Source organism: Engystomops pustulosus, chromosome 10 (assembly GCF_040894005.1).
Source record: "Engystomops pustulosus chromosome 10, aEngPut4.maternal, whole genome shotgun sequence".
In the NCBI taxonomy this organism is placed as follows: domain Eukaryota; kingdom Metazoa; phylum Chordata; class Amphibia; order Anura; family Leptodactylidae; genus Engystomops; species Engystomops pustulosus.
The window spans coordinates 30612484-30634195 of NC_092420.1; the positions used below are offsets into that span (position 1 = coordinate 30612484).

At 45.3% G+C, this 21712-nt stretch overlaps 1 protein-coding gene across 1 annotated transcript; it reads left to right on the forward strand.

The window, feature by feature from the left end:
* The first annotated feature begins 774 nt into the window (after window positions 1–774).
* Window positions 775–9784, forward strand: LOC140105258 (thiosulfate sulfurtransferase-like). Its single transcript, XM_072129203.1, has 2 exons — window positions 775–1438; window positions 5180–9784. The coding sequence occupies exons 1-2, from the start codon at window positions 847–849 to the stop codon at window positions 5458–5460; spliced, it is 873 nt and encodes a 290-aa protein (XP_071985304.1). The 5' UTR covers window positions 775–846; the 3' UTR covers window positions 5461–9784.
* The last annotated feature ends 11928 nt before the right edge of the window (window positions 9785–21712 follow it).

The following is a 21712-nucleotide window of genomic DNA, read 5'->3' on the forward strand; positions in this document are numbered from 1 at the left end:
TGCATTGAAATTGCATTGAAATTGCATTGAAAACGCGCGTGAAAAACTGAGACACTGAACAAACTCTGACTAAAAACTGATTGCACTCTGATGCAAAATGCGCGTTTTTCACTGACCAAACCCTGATCGCACCCTGATCAAACTCTGACGTGATCTGCAACGCAAGTGTGGAAGGGGCCTAACATGGGGCTTGCAACACAGTTTGCATGTCAAATCTGCAGCATCGGCCAACTGAGCATCAGAATGCGCCCTAAGTTCTGTCGCATGATGACTAGTGCAGCCACGCCACAAAAGGGTCACGTGCAACAAAAATGTGGCGCAGACACTTCTTAAATACCTGTGCAAGCAGTTTGCACTAAAAAGTAAAATACCATTTTTAACAATTCCTACAAAAAAATGAGGGTTTAATTACTTCACTATGGACGTGTGTATTTGACAGGCCACAAAAGAAGAGCAGAAAACTGTAAACTCAGGCAGGAATAGGAACCTGCTGTATAATTTGCGGATCAGGCAGTTGGTGCTGAGTGGTATAAATGCAAAGCCTCGTATAACTGCAGTAATAAAAAAGAAAAGATAAGCCAGCCAAAGAGGAGAGGAGATGAATTGGTTAAAACACACTCCAAGCTAAAAAAAAAAAAAATGACTGTGGGAGGTGCGATAATAAACATGGGGCAGAACCTGTAACTTGTAAAAACAATTTCAAACAAGATTAAAAAAAAATTGGAAATGATAAGCTAACACGGAGTATAAGATCAGCCCCCTGGGAAGAGATCCAGTTGCACTCTGAACTTCCTGATGTTATGAAACCTGGACACTGCGTTGCTGGAGAGAGCGAGAACTGGCAGCATGTCCCGTCAACTTCTCTCCCGAGCTCTAGTGTCTATAAACTGGCTGTCTCAGGCCCTAGAAACTAGCAAGCCAGGCCCATCTCTACGTGTCCTGGATGCTTCCTTCTACTACCCACCGATCCGGGATGGACGCAAGGAGTATGATGAAAAACATATACCAGGAGCTTTATATTTTGACATTGATGAATGTAAAGACCATGCCTCTCCCTATGAAGTGATGCTCCCTAGCGAGTCCTTCTTTGCCAATTACGTGGGCAATCTTGGCATAAACAATGAGACCCATGTTGTGATTTATGATGCTGATCAAGTGGGTGTGTATTACTCTGCACGGGCCTGGTGGATGTTTAGGGCTTTTGGGCACTGTAAAGTATCGGTTCTGGATGGAGGGTTTAGAAATTGGGTAAAGCAAGGCCTTCCCGTGACATCTGAGGTGGTAAAACCAAAGCCAGAGACTTTCCGAGCAGTGCTAAACCCGGCTCTGGTGAAGAGCTTTGAAGACATTCAGAGGAACCTGAAAGCAAAAGAGTTCCAGTTGGTAGATTCACGTCCTGCAGGACGATATAACGGTGTGGAGCCGGAGCCGGGAGAAGGTAAGACTAACCACTGCAGATATATGTGCATATAGGCTCACAGTCTCACAAAATACTTGAAACGATAAGAAGAATTTGATAGGAATACGTAAAGCTGTCTCCCATAGAGTCCTGGAAAATAATGGTTGTATAATATGAAGGCTAGGGTAGGGGAAAGTATGGCTGCATTCACATTGGGTTTTGAAAGTGGTAGGGGATTTGCCTAATTACATTTCAAAATGCAATGTTAACACAATATTAACATGTGTTAACACCATCTAAAGATTTGCAATGTTTAAACACTGTTATCATAACATTATTGCACCGTATTCACATTTTATAGAGTTTTATAAATGCAAATGTTAACATCAATGTCGTTTGCATTTCAAAACACAATCTAGACACCATGGGGGACATTTACATAAAGTGTTGGTGTCTGCATTGGCTTTGTTACCGACCTGCTCTCGGAAAGAAGATACACATTTAATATTGTAGAGCTGTGCAGAGACATTTCTGGCGCCGAGACCATTTTCTGTCCCCGGGACCAAAATCTGTCCCGAGCACCAGATATATGTCCAACAGTCCCTGCTAGACCAGTTTTCTTTTGGTCTACTTTCCGCCAGTTTACAGCGCCCAAAAATGGCTGTGACACATATTAATTCTGTCTGAGTTTCCACTCCGCCAAAGCCACGCCCCTTTTCGGAGAAGAGTCGGAGCAGACGGAAAAAGTCATTTTTTCTGTCCCCGACAGCTAATAAATAGGTCTGAGAGCAGAACATGTGGTGAGAGCGCCACAAAACTGGCGGAAACACCATAGTAAATGTCCCCCCATGTGTGAATGCAGACTAAGGTAGGTGGATAGTGAGTAGCACATGTGATACTTGTTGACTTGCTGAAACATTTGTTACCATGGGCTAGGTATCACAGGCTGGATAAAGTTGTTGACTTGCTGAGGCTGGTGGTGCCACAGCCTGGATATCACATGTCTATGTGTATTTGCTGGTTTATTGAGGTATATAGTGTTGCAGACTCCACTTTGCAGGCTGGATATAGTGATTGGTGCAATGTCGCCATAAGTGCTGGAGAGTACATCCTGCAGGCTGGATAAAGCTATAGGCATGCTGAGGTCAGTAGTGCAACAGACTGGATTCTGTAAGCTGTACACTAGAGTGTGAGTATAAGACCTTGATAAAGACATGATGGGGCACATTTACTTACCCGGTTCTGTCGCAATCCCGTGGTGCGTTGTCCGACGAGGATTCGGGTCTACCGCGATTCACTAAGATCGTGCGCCCGAGTGCCTGCATCCGTCACTTATGCTCCGAGGTCCGCCGGAGTTCACCTTCTTCTTCCCGATGATGTGAGTGATGATCTTTTAAATTCCGCGGTTTGTCCGAATCAATCGCGTTGTCTGATATCCACCCCCCCCCCCCCCCGATTTCTGCCGCATGCAAGCCGATGCCTAAGCGCCAAATTCCAATCACGTGCGCCAAAATCCCGGGCAATTCGGCGCAAAATGTCAGGAAACCCGACTAAAATGCGTCCGACGGACCCTTAGTAAATGAGCCCCGATGTGTCGGTCTGTGAGACATATCCTATATGTGTCGTGCTGGACTAATGGATATATTCCTTGCACATTTACCAAAGCCCCTGCACAAGTTTTCTGCTGGAATTAAATTTTTTTTTTAATGCAAACTGCTTGCACAGGTATTTAAGAAGTGCCTGCAGCTCATAATGACAGACATGATGTGGCTTGGAATTTTGGAATAATTCCTTCTCAATGACTAAATGGAAGGGATTTAGATGAGTAGTGTATCTATATTCCACCACAGCGCTTCATCATTTCATCTTTCACACTGCCATGGTCCGTCTCCGAAATGTACAGTATCCTGGATTGATCTCACCACAGAGGACGGGACTTCTCTCATCATATATCCGTGCATCATATTTGATGCAATATCTATATAGGACATTTAAAGTGGAATATTAATGACATCAAATGCTTCTTTATTGTTGGACGTTTTTAGAATGCCCAATGTTTTAGGTAATAAATAGTATGTTGTATAATTAGATATATATTTTTTTATATATTTTTTCTAATGCACATATATTGCATTAGAGAAGCACTGATGCCACTTAGTAAAAATGGCATTATGTAATATTGGTAAACACACTTAGTTACAGTGTCTGTGCCATTATCATGTGCAGGGTGTGGATGTACTACACCCAGATTTTTTTTTTTTTATATAGGAAATTAAGAAACCCTATAAATTGTCTGCTGTAACATGCAGATCTCGCAGACTGCTTCTACTGGTTAGCAGTCTTCAGTATTAAGTAGGTGGGAACAAAGAATGAATGTTAAACAGTCTATGGGTTCCCACACACATTACTGAAGTAGGCCTGCCAAAACCACTTACTGTAACATACTGTACAGGGACAGATTTACCTACCGGGTCCATTTCGCGATTCAGCGGCGCGTTCTCTGCGGTGGATTCGGGTCTTTCGGCGATTCACTAAGGCAGTTCCTCCGACGTCCACCAGGTGTCGCTGCTGCGCTGAAGTCCGCCGAGGCCCGTCGGAGTGCACGATCCTATACTTGGTGAAGGTAAGTGCGTGTCCCGTGACACTTTTTTCTAAAAAATGCAGCGGTTTTTCCGAATCGGTCGGGTTTTCGTTCGGCCACGCCCCCCGATTTCCGTCACGTGCATGCCGGCACCGATGCGCCACAATCTGATCGCGTGCGCCAAAAACCTGGGGCAATTCAGGGAAAATCTACGCAAATCGTAAATATTCGGGTAACACGTTGGGAAAACGCAAATCGGGCCCTTAGTAAATGGCCCCCACAGTGTGTTAGTGCATACTGCTCGTATATATATATCATATGTGTGTATACAGGATATTATAGGGATCTGTCACTGTGGCGTGTGCACACTGCAAGTAGAGTTTCGCAAACTTTACAGGTTTTAAAGTCCAAACTTGTATTTATTTTATCCAAATAGAGGCAATAAAATTGTGCAGTCATTTTGAGCATATACACCTAACAGGTCAGGCTTTTCACCTTGTCACACTAATCTATGTCACTTCCCAGGATCTGACTAGTGTCAGAGGTTTATGTCCACTACCAAACCTACATTATGTTCTATAAAAATCCAGGTCCATAAAGTCAAAACTCAGCAAACTAGGTTTCTGTTGTATAGGGCGGCACTGTGGCTGAGTGAGTAGCACTTCTGCCTTGCAGCACTGGGGTCCTGGGTTCAAATCCCACCCAGGTCAACATCTGCAAAGAGTTTGTATGTTTGCGTGGGTTTCCTCCGGGTACTCCGGTTACCTCCCACACTCCAAAAACATACTGTTAGGTTGTTTAGAGTGTGAGCCCCATTGGGTCTGGGACCAATTTGACAAGCTTTGTGCAGCGCTGCGTAATATGTGTGCGCTATATAAATAAAGAATTATTATTAAAAAGGATTATTACACTGCGCAGTATTGAAATTGCATCACCAGGAAGGGCAAGGTGATAACATTTTCAATCACCCTTGTGCAAAAAGTAAGGTGAAATCTTTTCATCCTCATAAACTGGTTCCAGCCTTGTGGAGTGATTTTACAAGCCTCCTGTTATAGCCACTTGTAGCAAACTGAAAGGGACAAAATCCTTGAACTTAGAGACTTAGTTTTATCACCCTGACACATTGATACTTTAGAAAGCCGAGATGTTCAATACAAGTTCCCCAATATGTTCTCATTATCTCTATTTATTCCTTGTAGTGATTCTCCCCGGTCACATTCCTGGATCCTCAAACATCCCATTTACGAGCTTCTTGACAGAAGAAGGGTTCGAGAAGTCCCCAGATGAAATGAAGCAACTTTTCAAGGATAAAGGAATTGATCTGACAAAGCCCCTGACCATTACGTGTCGGCGCGGTGTTACCGCATGCCAGCTGGTCTTGGCATCATTCATTTTGGGCAAGGAAGATACCTCTGTCTATGATGGGTCATGGTTTGAGTGGTTCCACCGGTCTAAACCAGACGATAGAGTCTCTGCATAGAAAACCAGAAATATAATGGTGTCATTCTACTGTGAATGTTACATAACCATAAAGTACATATCACTATAACAATGAGAAAGGGATGGTCAATCGTAGTAAGACTTTAGAGAGAAATTATACTTTAAACTTCATTCAATCAAAACTTAAAGCAGTACCCAGTGTTTCTTCCATTTTCATAGATATGGGCATTTTTTTTTGCATTTAATAATGGGAGTATTTAGTTACTAAAGAAATGAACACATGTGGTGGTAAGCTTTGTTGGAGATATTTGAGATGCTACAATACTTCTTGCTATTATGTAATATTAAAGAATGCAATAAACATGCAGAAGTAAGAATACAAGCCTCAATGTGTCTATATGACTTTAATTACCTAAATCAGGAGCACCTACTCATAGCACTGTGACTGTGATAAGCTTCTTATATTTGTTATCCATGGCCTCTTTCCTTCTAAAATAAACTTTTTCAATTATGAACCAATGAACCAGAAAGGCTACTGGGGCTGCACCTAGAGCCCCTCCAAGTTGCAGATTCAAAGGCTGTTACACTGTCTCCTGCCCCTCTACCTGATGTAATCTCACTGCAGAACAAGACGTTTCAGCATACAGTGTAACAGCCTGAAGACAGATTACCTAACATTTAAATATCAGATAGAACAGAAAAGCGAGTTTGGGAGCGTTTGCCTGTGCATTGGTCCAAACTGTGTACAGTGTTCAATACAGAATTTAGGATTAAGGGATTTAAGATTGAGGAACTTTAGGAGGTATCTGCTGTGTTTTTGTGGTACTGCTGTGTGGGATGTGTGAAAATTGGAGTTTCAAGGCTGAGAGCAATTGCAAAATGTAGCGGAATTTGCTGATCCTTGAGCACAAACTCTCTGGGGAAGATGAGTGGAAGTATGGAGGTGCAGAGTGAGGGGGCAGCTAGTTGGGAAACATGTAATGCACTCCAATAATTTTGCCAGGCTGGTGGATATCAGCTCAGGGGTAGCAGTGCTGCAGCAAGACATGGCCTCTAGCAACCAGGCAACTGTGTGCTCCAGTAAGAAGGGTAATGGGAGCACAGGAAAGGTCAGACAGGTGCTGGTAGTGGGAGATTATATTATTTGGGGAACAGAAAGGGCAATCTGTCACAAAGACCGTGCATACCGAACGGTCTGTTGTTTTCCAGGTGCTCGGGTTTGGCATGTTGAGGATCGGGTTGACTGATTACTGGGAGGGGCTGGTGAGGAACCAGCGGTCATGGTCCACATCTATACTACCTGTACCACGTGCCACACTAGAAAGGCAGCAGGAGATTAGGGAGGTATATATATATGACATCATACAAGCTCCTCCTCAATGACTACAAAGATCCCTCCCCAATGACAACACACACCCCTCCCCCACTAACAACATCCAAGCTCCCCATCACTGACAACGTACACTCCCCTTCCCGCACTGACAACACATACATTCCCCCAACCCCCACTGACAACACACACACTTCCACTCCCCTACTAACAATAAACTGGCTCTCCCTGTACTGAAAACACCCCCCATTCTTCATTGACAACACACAATGCCCCCTCCCTACCGGCTAAATTCATCACTAAGTGACCAATGCCTCCTGTTTCCTGTTCCTCTTCATGCTGCTTCTCACAGTCTCTTGTAGCTGGAGGAAGGGTGGTTAGAGATTGTGCCCTAGGCAATTGCCTACCTCTGCCTACCCCTCATCCTGGTCCTGCTTCCATTGTATGGCCTTGCAGCATCTGACCTACTTGCCAGTGGTGTAACTTGAATCTGCAGGGTCCCAGTGCAAAGTCTGTGCCAGGCCCCCTGACTATAAAGTTTGGTATATAGTACTAGTCTTTTCATATGGGAAAGTGACACCATAAGGACCCCTAACCTCCTGGGCCCAGTTGCGATCATACCCTCTGCACCCCCTCAAGTTAGGCTCCTGCTACTTGTTCCTCCACTTTGGCCATGCTGCAGTAGGCTCTAACAATCACTGCTTTGTTCCTCATTCATGGAAGAATCAGAAACCCCCTAAAAAGGAGTAAAGCAGGATTCTTGGCAATTCTGAAGCTCCTGCATCAACCACTTGGCAATATAACTCCTCCACCAGGCTCTCCATTGTCTTTAGGTAATGGCAGGGTCAGATGACTGCCTAAGATCCCTGGCACTTGAGGTTTATACCACCAATTGCTTCCTGGTGACAGCCTTGCATTGATCCAAACCTGGACCACAGATGACCCAATGCACCTCAGATGTGACCAACTTTATAGCAGGAAATTATATTTAAAATAGAAACTTTAGGATGTGACCACAAGGACCCGATACAACACTTATATTCTAAATTTGGGATAGCAGAGAATTTGCAGCATATTACATTAACGACAAAGTGGATTAGATTTCACTAAATGCCATCCACATACTGACGAGAAACTTTTAGTAAAGTCTAGGTACAAATCATCCTGCAACGCAAGTTAACTGGCAAATTAATTTATGTTGCAGGTGTTCAATGTCAATAGTAGAATCCACTAAAATGTTACTAAAACTTATAATAATGGTATGGATGATTGATGTATCAGTTACCTGGAGCGGTTAATATTCATTAGACCTGGTCATCTTCCAGTTTTCTGTGGTTCAGTTATGATGGTGCCCATTGTGCATGCTTTTTGCAGTGGACAGAATGAACATGTTCACTTGGACCAGTCTATGTCTATGAAACTTTATATACTGCTTTGTGATTTTTAATTATTTTCTATTATATCCCACATTACTCTATTTATTAGCATTTATTCTACAGTAAATGTTCTATAATATAATACCAATACATATAATACCGAGCACTTACCTTTGTTAAATTCCTGTTAAGTGGGTCACATGACCTGTTGGCAGCAGGACTCGCGACTTCCAGTGATATCCGCTGTCCTGCTACCTGCTGGAAGAAGGAGAGGGATGTCAGGATCAGTGGTAGTGGATCCCCTGTACCACCACGGACGATGACATAAGCCGACATACTTATACATATAATACCGAGTACTTTCCTTGGTTAAATTCCTGTTAAGTGGGTCACATGACCTGTTGGCAGCAGGACTCGGGACTTCCGGTGATATCCGCTGTCCTGCTACCTTCTGGAAGAAGGAGAGGGGTATCAGGATCAGTGGTAGTGGATCCCCTGTACCACCGAGGACGATGACATAAGCCGACACCTGGGACCGGAGTCTAAGTGGCACCTGGTTTTCACCAAAGCCGGCCGCAAAGCAGGTTGGACTTGCTGCTGCGTGGTACCACCAAATCATTCCACAGGCGCGACTTTGTCCATGGTGGCGGCCAAGGCAAAGTACAGAGTCGTCAGGTAAACTCGTGGTCGGGGACAGGCAGGAGGTCAAGACAGGCAGCACGGGATCGGAGTCAATAACGGAACCAGAGTCATAAAACACATGCAAAACACAGCAAAATGGAAAAGCTTTCTCAGTGGCACAAAGATCCTGGGGGGAATGCTGGGAGAGGCCGCCTTTTATCAGTTTCCTGGAAATGTCCAGCACCAATTAGTGGTGCCCTGGCCCTTTAGATCCTTGATTGGTGCATCCTAGGTAGTAGGGGCGTGCGCGGCGGGCTCCCGAAGCAGGATCGCGGACAGGTAAAGCATGGAGGGGAGCCGGGGGCTGCGGGGAAGCTCGAGTTTGCCTGCGACCCGGGATGTGGGTTGATGTGGTACCCGTGACAAGGGGCATGCCGAAGACTTCTGCATGCCCTTCCAGCTACTGCTATGGGAACGATTATGATAGAGAGAGTAGGCATACAGTAATACCTGCATCCATCCCACCATTTGCAAGGAGGCAGCAGGACATGAACGTCACAGGAAGTCCCAAGTTCTGCTGCTGGCGACTTCACAGAAACGTAACGTTTAGCTACTATTTCGGTGAACCTACTAGGGTCCAAGGCTTAGTGGCCAACCTTTAATTTTACATGACTACTTATTGTAATAACCACTGGTAATAACCAGTGAATGCCGGAAACTGGAAGATCTCCCATTTGGAGATGTTCTTACAAAGTTATTCATCCATCAAAAATTTACTTTTGTTGATCAGAATCTTAGGCTTGTCCATTTTTTATGCTTCCAGCACATTAACCTCAAAATCTTCCCGTCTCCTGCCTAATATATCTGTCCCTTGACAGGTAACATTTAACAAGATATTGAATGTTATGCAAATGAGCTCTTATCCAGGAGGAGAACAGATAATGAATGTTATTCACTTCCCTGTCTCTGGATTTCATGTTATGGTTGATCCGTGTGTTTTATGGTCATGATGAGAAATAAATATGATTAATAACTTGTTCTCTGTGTGGTTATGAATCCTCACTGTGAAGTAAATGGTACGAGGGCTAATCAACTACTCTAAAAATAAACCTTCCTTGACCGAAGCGTTGGGACATTGCCTGATGACTCAGGATGGTGTGGCTGCAGGATCAAAGATGAGATGCAGCAGTGCAGATTAATAACGTACAGTATCATATAATGGTTTCACCTACATCCTCATCGTGAAAAATAAATATACAAGAATAAATTAGGCAGAAATGATCAGGTTGTGATTTTTAGCATTCTCCTGGAAATTTGAATACAGGCAGTCCACGGGTTACACACAAGATAGGGTCCATAGGTTTGTTCTTAGGTTGAATTTGTATGTAAGTCGAAACTGTATGTTTTATAATTGTAGATCCAGACCAAAAAAAATTCTTTCCCCACTGACAATTGGAGTTTCCAAATTTTTTGCTGTAATTGGACCAAGGATTATCAATAAAGCTGCATTACAGACACCTTACAGCTGATGAGTGCAGCCTGGGACTATAGTAATGCATCCAGAGAGCTTCACCAGAGGTCACAGGGGGCAGAGGGGTATGTCTTCAACTATAGGTCATCTGTAAGTCGGGTCTGTATTTCTATTTTGTAAAAAACAGGTCTTAATAGCTTCGGACCAGAAAAATAGTAGTAAAACCATATCAGCTCTAACCTGCTCCATATTTCCTACCAGGCAGGAGACCTTTTGAGAAATATAAAGGAGAATTCATCAAGCCTTGTGCTGCACACGCCAGTCTCAACCCCCCGAGTGATGGAGTAATTTGCACCTAGTTAATTATGTGTTATATGCCTCGTAATGAATTAGTCACATCTCCTGCCATCTGCAATACAAAGTCAAGACTATGGCAGCTCCTTGCTCTTATGGATCTGACAGTTAGAAGATCTGTCTTACAAGGACAGTATATACTGATCAGCAATGTTCAATTCTGATGGAATATTGTTATAAAACTACTACTACAATTATGTCTGTGTTTCTCCTTCTTCCTCTATAGATTTTGTAGGCTCTCTTCACTGAAGCTAAGCAGTTTAGCAGACAGAAGAGAGCTATTAATTGGAGAAAGAAGAATCTTCCACTCGTAAGATACGGTATATTACAACTATTAACCTGAATGTTAGTCTTACTACCCAAATTAGTTACTATCAGTTTGAAAAACAGAACATTTTGAAGTTTGAAAGTAGAAGAATTTTTCAAAATGTTTACCAAATTCACCTTTTTTTCACAAATAAATGCTAAATATATCAACCAAAATGTCCCACTAACTTGAAGTACAAAATGTCACAGAAAAACAATCTCAAAAACCCTTGGGTAAATAAAAGCCTTCTAAAGTTATTACCGGATAAAGTGACGCATGCTGGTTTTGAAAAATAGACCTTGGTCATCAAGGCACTAAATGAGCTTGGTCACTAAGGGGTTAAGTATTTAAAATATGTTTCAAATATTCAAATATGTTTGAATAAAGATTATCTGGTAATAACTTTAGAAGGCTTTTATTTACCCAGGTGTTTTTGAGATTGTTTTTCCATGACATTTTGTACTTCAAGTTAGTGGGACATTTTGGTTGATATATTTAGCATTTATTTGTGAAAAAAGGTGAATTTGGTAAACATTTTGAAAACTTCTTCTATTTTCAAACTTCAAAATGTTCTGTTTTTCAAACTGATAGTAACTAATTTGGGTAGTAAGACTAACATTTACCATATCTGAGCTTTGTATTGGTGTCATTTTATAAATGTTCTTTTGTTTTATTACAACGTTAAAAAGATCACAAATCAAACAGCATTCTCTGAAATTTTCAAGAAAATTTTACAATCAATAATTTTAGGGACCATTTCTATAGGGGTTTTTGGAAGTTCTGTTAATAGCACCCCCCACATATCATCCCGTTCTATTAACTTCGCCCCTTAAAACAGCATGTAGGAAGCTTGTTAACTAGAGATGAGCGAGCACTAAAATGCTCGGGTACTCGTTATTCGAGACAAACTTTTCCCGATGCTCGAGTGCTCGTCTCGAATAACGAGCCCCATTGAAGTCAATGGGAGACTCGAGCATTTTTCAAGGGGACCAAGGCTCTGCACAGGGAAGCTTGGCCAAACACCTGGGAACCTCAGAAAAGGATGGAAACACCACGGAAATGGACAGGAAACAGCAGGGGCAGCATGCATGGATGCCTCTGAGGCTGCTTAATCGCACCATTATGCCAAAACTATGGGCAACAGCATGGCCATGACAGAGTGACAGAATGAAGCTAGATAGCATGTAAAACATCCAATAATTGACCCTGACATTATAGGGGACGGCATGCAGAGGCAGCGGCAGCAGCGGCAGGCTAGAGAGTGTCATGGCGACATACTCTAAATGGACTCAGGCTTCAAACCAATGGGTGGCAGAGAGGAACCAAAGGAGGTGAGCAAGAAGCGCTCAAATAATATCGGTACATGATAAAAGTTTGCCAGTATATTTTGTGGATTACACAGCAGGGTGGCGACAAAGTTAACATGGAAGACATGAAAACAACCCAAAATTCTGCCTGACACAGCTCGTTTGATAAGGGGACCATGTATGGAGGCAGTGAACTAGTAGTAGATTAAAGGTGCTGCAGTTAAAACTTGTTAGTTGGATCTTGGCATGGAGCTGGCGCTCCGCTGCCAGGCGAGCTTTCGCCAATCCAAGCCCCTGTCTCTAGGCTACTCCCCAAACAGCACTTCTAAGAACCTTTTGTATAAGATCAAGTGTAGTAGCGTTCTTATAAGTTTGGGATATGGCGGGTGAGGGGAATGTAAACAGATGCGCAAGAAGCGCATGATGCGCATGGAGCTGGCGCTCCGCTGCCAGGCGAGCTTTCGCCAATCCAAGCCCCTGTCTCTAGGCTACTCCTCAAACAGCACTTCTAAGAACCTTTTGTATAAGATCAAGTGTAGGAGCGTTCTTATAAGTTTGGGATATGGCGGGTGAGGGGAATGTAAACAGATGCGCAAGAAGCGCATGATGCGCATGGAGCTGGCGCTCCGCTGCCAGGCGAGCTTTCGCCAATCCAAGCCCCTGTCTCTAGGCTACTCCCCAAACAGCACTTCTAAGAACCTTTTGTATAAGATCAAGTGTAGTAGCGTTCTTATAAGTTTAGGATATGCCGGGTGAGGGGAATGTAAACAGATGCGCAAGAAGCGCTGAAATAATATTGGTAAATGATAAAAGTTTGCCAGTATATTTTGTGGATTACACAGCAGGGTGGCGACAAAGTTAACAACTTTGATGTGGAACCCATGAAAACAACCCAAATTTCTGCCTGACACACCTCGTTTGATAAGGGGACGATGTATGGAGGCAGCTATATGGACGACTTTTGGAGGTAGCAATGGAGACAACGTGTGGAGGCTGCTATGGAGACAATTTAATTTGGATAGTGCCTGTATGTGGCAGTCCAAAAAAGTTTTCAAACCAGAGGAGCAGGTAGGTGGCCCTCCAGAAAAATGAAATAGATTGAGTGCCTGTATGTGGCAGTCCAAAAAAGTTTTCAAACCAGAGGAGTGGGTAGGTGGCCCTCCAGTAAAATGGAATAGATTGAGTGCCTGTATGTGGCAGTCCAAAAAAGTTTTCAAACCAGAGGAGCAGGTAGGTGGCCCTCCAGTAAAATGGAATAGATTGAGTGCCTGTATGTGGCAGTCCAAAAAAGTTTTCAAACCAGAGGAGCGGGTAGGTGGCCCTCCAGAAAAATTGAATAGATTGAGTGCCTGTATGTGGCAGTCCAAAAAACTTTTCAAACCAGAGGAGCAGGTAGGTGGCCCTCCAGTAAAATGGAATAGATTGAGTGCCTGTATGTGGCAGTCCAAAAAAGTTTTCAAACCAGAGGAGCAGGTAGGTGGCCCTCCAGTAAAATGAAATAGATTGAGTGCCTGTATGTGGCAGTCCAAAAAAGTTTTCAAACCAGAGGAGCGGGTAGGTGGCCCTCCAGAAAAATTGAATAGATTGAGTGCCTGTATGTGGCAGTCCAAAAAACTTTTCAAACCAGAGGAGCAGGTAGGTGGCCCTCCAGTAAAATGGAATAGATTGAGTGCCTGTATGTGGCAGTCCAAAAAAGTTTTCAAACCAGAGGAGCAGGTAGGTGGCCCTCCAGTAAAATGGAATAGATTGAGTGCCTGTATGTGGCAGTCCAAAAAAGTTTTCAAACCAGAGGAGCGGGTAGGTGGCCCTCCAGAAAAATTGAATAGATTGAGTGCCTGTATGTGGCACTCCCAAAAATTGTTTAAAACAGAGGACCGGGTAGGTGGCCCTCCAGAAAAATTGAATAGATTGAGTGCCTGTATGTGGCACTCCCAAAAATTTTTTAAAACAGAGGACCGGGTAGGTGGCCCTCCAGAAAAATTAAATGCATAAAGTACTATAGCTAGAGCCAGTGGGCCCTGTCAAAAAATAGCCAGTTTCCTCTGCTTTACTGTACAAAGAGGAGGAGAAGGAGGAAAATGAGGAGGAGGAGGAGTGGATAAATTATTTAGGTTGAGGTTCCTTCACCTGGTGGAGATTGGAAATTATGAGAAATCCATGCTTTATTCATCTTAATAAGCGTCAGCCTGTCAGCGCTGTCAGTCGACAGGCGTGTACGCTTATCGGTGATGATGCCACCAGCTGCACTGAAAACCCGCTCGGACAAGACGCTAGCGGCAGGGCAGGCAAGAACCTCCAAGGCGTACAGCGCCAGTTCGTGCCACATGTCCAGCTTTTGAAACCCAGTAGTTGTAGGGAGCTGTGTGATCATTTAGGACGATGGTATGGTCAGCTACGTACTCCCTCACCATCTTTCTGTAAAGATCAGCCCTACTCTGCCGAGACTGGGGACAGGTGACAGTGTCTTGCTGGGGTGACATAAAGCTGGCAAAAGCCTTGTAAAGCGTACCCTTGCCAGTGCTGGACAAGCTGCCTGCTCGCCTACTCTCCCTCGCTACTTGTCCCGCAGAACTACGCACTCTGCCGCTAGCGCTGTCAGAAGGGAAATACTGTTTCAGCTTGTGAACCAGGGCCTGCTGGTATTCATGCATTCTCACACTCCTTTCCTCTCCAGGGATGAGAGTGGAAAGATTTTGCTTGTACCGTGGGTCCAGGAGAGTGAACACCCAGTAATCGGTGCTGGAATAAATTCTTTGAACGCGAGGGTCACGGGATAGGCAGCCTAGCATGAAATCTGCCATATGCGCCAGAGTACCAACGCGTAAGAATTCACTCCCCTCACTGGCCTGACTGTCCATTTCCTCCTCCTCCAACTCCTCCAACTCCTCTTCTTCTGCCCATACACGCTGAACAGTGAAGGACTCAACAATGGTCCCCTCTTGTGTCTTGCCAACATTCTCCTCCTCTTCCTCCTCATCCTCCTCCACCTCCACCTCCTCCGATATGCGCTGAGAAACAGACCTAAGGGTGCTTTGGCTATCAACAAGGGAATCTTCTTCCCCCGTCTCTTGTGACGAGCGCAAAGCTTCCGACTTCATGCTGATCAGAGAGTTTTTCAACAGGCCAAGCAGCGGGATGGTGAGGCTGATGATGGCGGCATCGCCACTGACCATCTGTGTTGACTCCTCAAAGTTACTCAGCACCTGACAGATATCAGACATCCACGTCCACTCCTCATTGTAGACTTGAGGAAGCTGACTGACCTGACTACCAGTTCTGGTGGAAGTTGACATCTGGCAGTCTACAATGGCTCGGCGCTGCTGGTAAACTCTGGATAACATGGTCAGTGTTGAATTCCACCTCGTGGGCACGTCGCACAACAGTCGGTGAGCGGGCAGTTGGAGGCGGCGCTGCGCTGCCCTGAGAGTGGCAGCATCTGTGCTGGACTTCCTGAAATGCGCACAGATGCGGCGCACCTTCGTGAGCAAATCAGACAGATTGGGGTATGTCTTGAGGAAACGCTGAACTATCAGATTTAACACATGGGCCAGGCATGGCACATGTGTCAGTCTGCCGAGTTGCAGAGCCGCCACCTGGTTACGGCCGTTGTCACACACAACCATGCCTGGCTTCAGGTTCAGCGGTGCCAGCCACAGATCAGTCTGCGCCGTGATGCCCTGTAATAGCTCTTGGGCGGTGTGCCTTTTATCGCCTAGGCTCAGCAGTTTGAGCACCGCCTGCTGTCGCTTAGCGACGGCACTGCTGCTGTGCCTAGAGCTACCGACTAATGGCGCCATGCCCACGGATGGTAATTCGGAGGAGGAGGAGGTGGAGGAGGGGTGGGAGGAGGAGGAGGCATAGTAGGCCTGAAACACCTGGACCGAGGTAGGCCCCGCAATCCTCGGCGTCGGCAGTATATGACCAGCCGCAGGGTCAGACTCGGTCCCAGCCTCCACCAAGTTAACCCAATGTGCCGTCAGCGATATATAGTGGCCCTGCCCGGCAGCACTCGTCCACGTGTCCGTGGTCAGGTGGACCTTGTCAGAAACGGCGTTGGTCAGGGCACGGATGATGTTGTCTGACACGTGCTGGTGCAGGGCTGGGACGGCACATCGGGAAAAGTAGTGGCGGCTGGGGACCGAATACCGAGGGGCGGCCGCCGCCATGAGGCTGCGAAAGGCCTCGGTCTCTACTAGCCTATAGGGCAGCATCTCCAGGCTAAGCAATCTGGAGATGTGGACATTAAGGGCTTGGGCGTGCGGGTGGGTTGCACTATATTTGCGTTTCCGCTCCAGCGTCTGGGGTATGGAGAGCTGAACGCTGGTGGATGCTGTGGAGGATCGTGGAGGCGACGATGGGGTTTTTGTGGCAGGGTCCTGGGCAGGGGGCTGACTATCAGCTGACACAGGGGAAGGAGCAGTGGTGTGCACGGCCGGAGGTGAACGGGCTTGTTGCCACTGAGTGGGGTGTTTAGCATTCATATGCCTGCGCATACTGGTGGTAGTTAAGCTAGTAGTGGTGGAACCCCTGCTGAGCCTGGTTTGGCAAATGTTGCACACCACAGTCCGTCGGTCATCCGGTGTTTCCTTAAAGAACCTCGAGACTTCTGAAAATCTAGCCCTCGCCGCAAGAGCCCTCGCCACGGGAGCTTCACTAGTTGACACATTTGGCGCTGATGCACCAGCTCTGGCCCTGCCTCTCCGTCTGGCCCCACCACTGCCTCTTCCAACCTGTTCTGGTCGAGGACTCTCCTCTGTCTCAGAAGCACTGTGTTCACCCGGCCTATCAACCCAGCTTGGGTCTGTCACCTCATCATCCTCCGATCCCTCAGTCTGCTCGGACTTCCTGCCCTGACAACAACTTCCCCACTGTCTGACAACCGTGTCTCCTCATCGTCGGACACCTCTTTAGACACTTCTTCCACTACGTCAAGAAGGTCATCATCACCCACAGACTGCGACCGGTGGAAAACCTGGGCATCGGAAAATTGCTCAGCAGCAACCGGACAAGTGGTTTGTGAGTGTGGGAAGGGTCCAGAAAACAGTTCCTCAGAGTATGCCGGTTCAAATGCCAAATTTTCCTGGGAGGGGGCAGACTGGGGGGGAGGAGGCTGAGGTGCAGGAGCTGGAGGAGTGCCGATTTCGGTGACATGGGTGGACTGCGTGGAAGACTGACTGGTGGACAAATTGCTCGAAGCATTGTCGGCAATCCACGACATCACCTGTTCGCACTGTTCTGGCCTCAACAGTGCTCTACCACGAGTCCCAGTAACTTCAGACATGAACCTAGGGAGTGTAGCTCTGCGGCGTTCCCCTGCTCCCTCATAAGCAGGTGGTGTCTCACCCCGCCCAGGACCACGGCCTCTGACCCCTGCAGTAGTTGGACGCCCACGTCCCCGCCCTCGTCCTCTACCCCTAGCCCTCGGGTTAAACATTTTGAAAATGAGAGTTATAACTTTAATTTTTTTTAAACTTTTTTTTGTGTTTTTTTGTTTTTTTTTTGTGTTTTTTAGTTTTTAAAACCAAACGATGCTATCCTATTGCTATGGCTATTTTCTAGCCAAGTATGAAAGCACACTACTATGCAAGATGAGATGACGCTGAGTTATTAAACAAAATAAACGTAAAATAAAAAAGGAAATGGCAGACTGTGCCTAATTGAAATCCAACCCCTAATAAATTTTCCCACTTCAGTCTTTGCAATGGATATGTGCGTCACTAAGCCCAAAACACAGCGGTCGCAAGTCTCACTACAAATTGCTCACAATTTGCTAGTAGATGCACTGCAGCAAGTACAGCCACCAGCAGATCAACCAGAAATCAAATATATATAACGCTACTGTAGGCGTAAGTAAGCCGTTTGGATTCTCCTATGGCTATTTTCTAGCCAAGTATGAAAGCACACTACTATGCAAGATGAGATGACACTGAGTTATTAAAAAAATAAACGTAAAATAAAAAGTAAATGGCAGACTGTGCCTAATTAAAATCAAACCCCTAATAAATTTTCCCACTTTGGTGTTTGAGGTGGATATGTGTGTCACTAAGAGCTAAACACAACGGTAGCAAGTCCCCCTGCAAATTCCTCACAATATGGTACTAGCTGCAAATAAAAAAAAAAAAGTATAACGTTATTGTAGCCCTAAGAAGGGCTGTTGGGTTCTTGGAGAATCACTCCTGCCTAACAGTAAGCTAATAGAACACCCTAACGCTTTCCCTGACCAGCAGCAGCTCTCTCCCTAGCGGCATCCAGACACAGAATGATCCGAGCAGCGCGGGCAGCGGCTAGTCTATCCCAGGGTCACCTGATCTGGCCAGCCAACCACTGCTATCGACGTGTAAGGGTACCACGTCATGCTGGGTGGAGTGCAGAGTCTCCTGGCTTGTGATTGGCTCTGTTTCTGGCCGCCAAAAAGCAAAACGGCGGGAGCTGCCATTTTCTCGAGCGGGCGAAGTATTCGTCCGAGCAACGAGCAGTTTCGAGTACCCTAATGCTCGACCGAGCATCAAGCTCGGACGAGCATGTTCGCTCATCTCTATTGTTAACCCTTTATGCATTTTAGAAAACTTCAAACAAAATGAAGGTTTAATTTGTAATTCACTAATATTAATCATTCATATGTTCAGAAAGCCATAAAAATTTACCCATATAAACTGAATAGAAGTAGAAAATGCATCTACGAATATAATGTGCAGTTTCTTCCGAGTACGAAGACACCCCACATGTGGAAGTAGCCATTGACCTTTTTAAGGGCAGAATAGTTGTCAGGTGCCAGGACGTATAATTTACCAAATGCAAGATAAACCTCCCAAAATTTAAATTCAATAAAAAGTATTATAATTTATTATGTATCTCATTAAAAAATAATACATATAAAATGTTTCAGACAAAAGTGTTTGAAGAGCCCCCGGGGCCGCGTTCACACGTGCCATTTTGGTTGCTTTTTGAAACGCAATCCAAAGGCTCCACCTGCGATCGCACATTGAGGTAAGATTGTATTTACTTCGAGTTTATATAATGGGGCACATTTACTTACCCGGCCCATTCGCGATCCAGCGGCGCGTTCTCTGCACATGATTCGGGTCCGGCTGGGATTTAAGATGGTAGTTCCTCCGCCGTCCACCAGGTGGCGCTGCAGCGCCGAAAATAATCTTAACGCCCCGGAATGCACCATCCCATAGAAGGTGAAGGTGAGCGCTCCCCAAGCGACACATTTTCGGATTTTAAATGCGGCGGTTTTTCCGAATACGTCGGGTTTTCGTTCGGCCACGCCCCCCCGATTTCTGTCGCGCGCATGCCGGCCCCGATGCGCCACAATCCGATCGCGTGCGCCAAAAACCCGGGGCAATTCATGTACAAGCGGCGCAAATCGGAAATATTCGGGTAACACGTCGGGAAAACGCGAATCGGGCCCTTAGTAAATGACCCCCAATGTGCGTATTGTGGAAGCACAATGGGACTTAATTACTTAGGGTCCCAAGGCCACATTTTCATCGTGTTTCCCGACATTTCGGGGATCGTACTGGGGATTGTGTTGCAAGCAATCGGATTTTGGACTATCAGCGCCGGCTTTCATGTCACAGAAATTGGTGCGGGGATTTAACTTTGACTTTGTGGCGCAAGATCAAGCACTTACATGCACCGGGAAGAAGAAGGTGAACTCTGGTGAACCTGAGCAGGCTTTTTCCATTTTGCTTTCTGTTTATCGCTCCTTTCAAAAATCAATAACTTTTTTATTTTTCCGTGTACAAAGCTTCTGCATAACAAATTGTACTTCCTAGTGACTGTATTGTATATTCCATGCCATGTACTGGGAAGAGGAAGCCCCATTAGTGACCGACGGAGAAATCCATATGGGTGGTCACTAAGGGGTTAAAGGACATCTACCATCAGGATGAAGGATTGTAAACCAAACACACTGGTGTGTGCCCCCTCTGGCAGGATCTGGACATTTCTGTAAAGCGGGGCATCTGCTGTGGACATTTCATTAAAAGGGGGCTTTGCTGTGGACATTTCTGTAAAGGGGGCCTCTGCTGTGGACTTTTCTATAAAGGAGGGCTCTGCTGTGGACATTTCATTTCAGGAGGTAAAAGGGGACCAGTACGGGCTGCCATTGTGTCGTCGGGCGGAGGAGATCAGGCCACGAGGCACGAGGCTGGTTTGGATGCTTGGGAGGCCCTAGTCATGTGACCGGCCCAGGGCCAATGGGACACTTGATTTGCCATTGTTTATGTTACTCATAACATTTTGTTAGCATGATAGTTCCATGCGTACGACCAGCTTGAGAGCACCGTCGGGCTAGGTGTGAAAAAGAGTCTTTGTTGTGCCTTAAAATAGTGACCACAAGGACGTGAATCTCGACACTTTCCCTGCTCTTTTAGGTTCCCGGACTCTTATTTTTGGTGCAATTTGTGTCATAAACTTAGACTCACAAAAAGCAAGTTCTAGTTCTATTTCTCCTTCATGAATGTGGAATCATTTCAGACACTTTTAGCTGTAGGACAGAATTAGAAAAGCGGTCTATTACAGCACACAGTTTGTGCTCCAAAATAAACAAGCGACACAAATAATAAATTCGTTTTTACAATAACGTCATGCATAAACACGGCTGCCATCTTGAAAGCCGCCATATTGGACGGGACCAGTTTTTCCTATGTGAAGGTGGTTATGTGTTATGTTATATGTTGGGTGCTTCTGTTACCAACACACACGTTCCCCACAAACTCTCATGTAACAATTGAAACCAGCGTCTTCAGCTCTGTGCACAGCACCATGGACATGACGTCAAATAGCTGTGCATCACAAGGTGCGTTCCCAGGTGTTGTTGCAAATCTCCTTTTGCATTTTCTTCTCTGATCTTCTCTGATCTGAAACATGACCACCTTCCCATTGGTTTACCCTAGCTTACAAGATTTGCTTATTTGGGCTTCAAGATGAAGAGCACAGGCTTTATCACACCTGAATATTTCTTGGAGAGTTATACATTGGACTGCCAAGACGTGTTTTGTATGAGTTTAATATGTACAACATGGGAATATAGCACTATAGCCTTGCAGCGCTGGGGCCCTGGGTTCAAGTCCCACCCAGGTCAACATCTGCAAAGAGTTTGTATGTTTTCTCCATGTTTGCATGGGTTTCCTCCGGGTCCTCCGATTTCCTCCCACACTCCACAACATACTGTTAGGTTGAGTAGATTGTGAGCCCCATCTGGACAGGGACCAATTTGGCAAGCTCTGTGCAGCGCTGTGTAATGTTTTATAAATAAAAAATAATTATTATTTATTATAAAGTTAAATGATTGAGTTGCTGCTTGTTTGGAGCTTGCAACAATAATTGTGGACAGAAACCCCTGCAATCCCAAACTGCATTGCTCAAATTTTTTTTATTTGGATGTGTCTACAACCCCGTAAAGAATAAAGTAAACCTTGTATTTTTTTTCCTTGGATTTCTGACGTATGCCCAATAACTAATAGAGAAAATGGTTACTTTTATTAAAAGAGACTTAACTTTTAATAAACTTTGGGGT

Bases quoted from the DNA above. Each gene is read 5' to 3' on its own strand.
- LOC140105258 (XM_072129203.1), top strand. From the start codon at position 847: ATGTCCCGTCAACTTCTCTCCCGAGCTCTAGTGTCTATAAACTGGCTG. The intron at 1,439-5,179 runs GTAAGACTAACC...TATTCCTTGTAG, and splicing joins GGAGCCGGAGCCGGGAGAAG to TGATTCTCCCCGGTCACATT.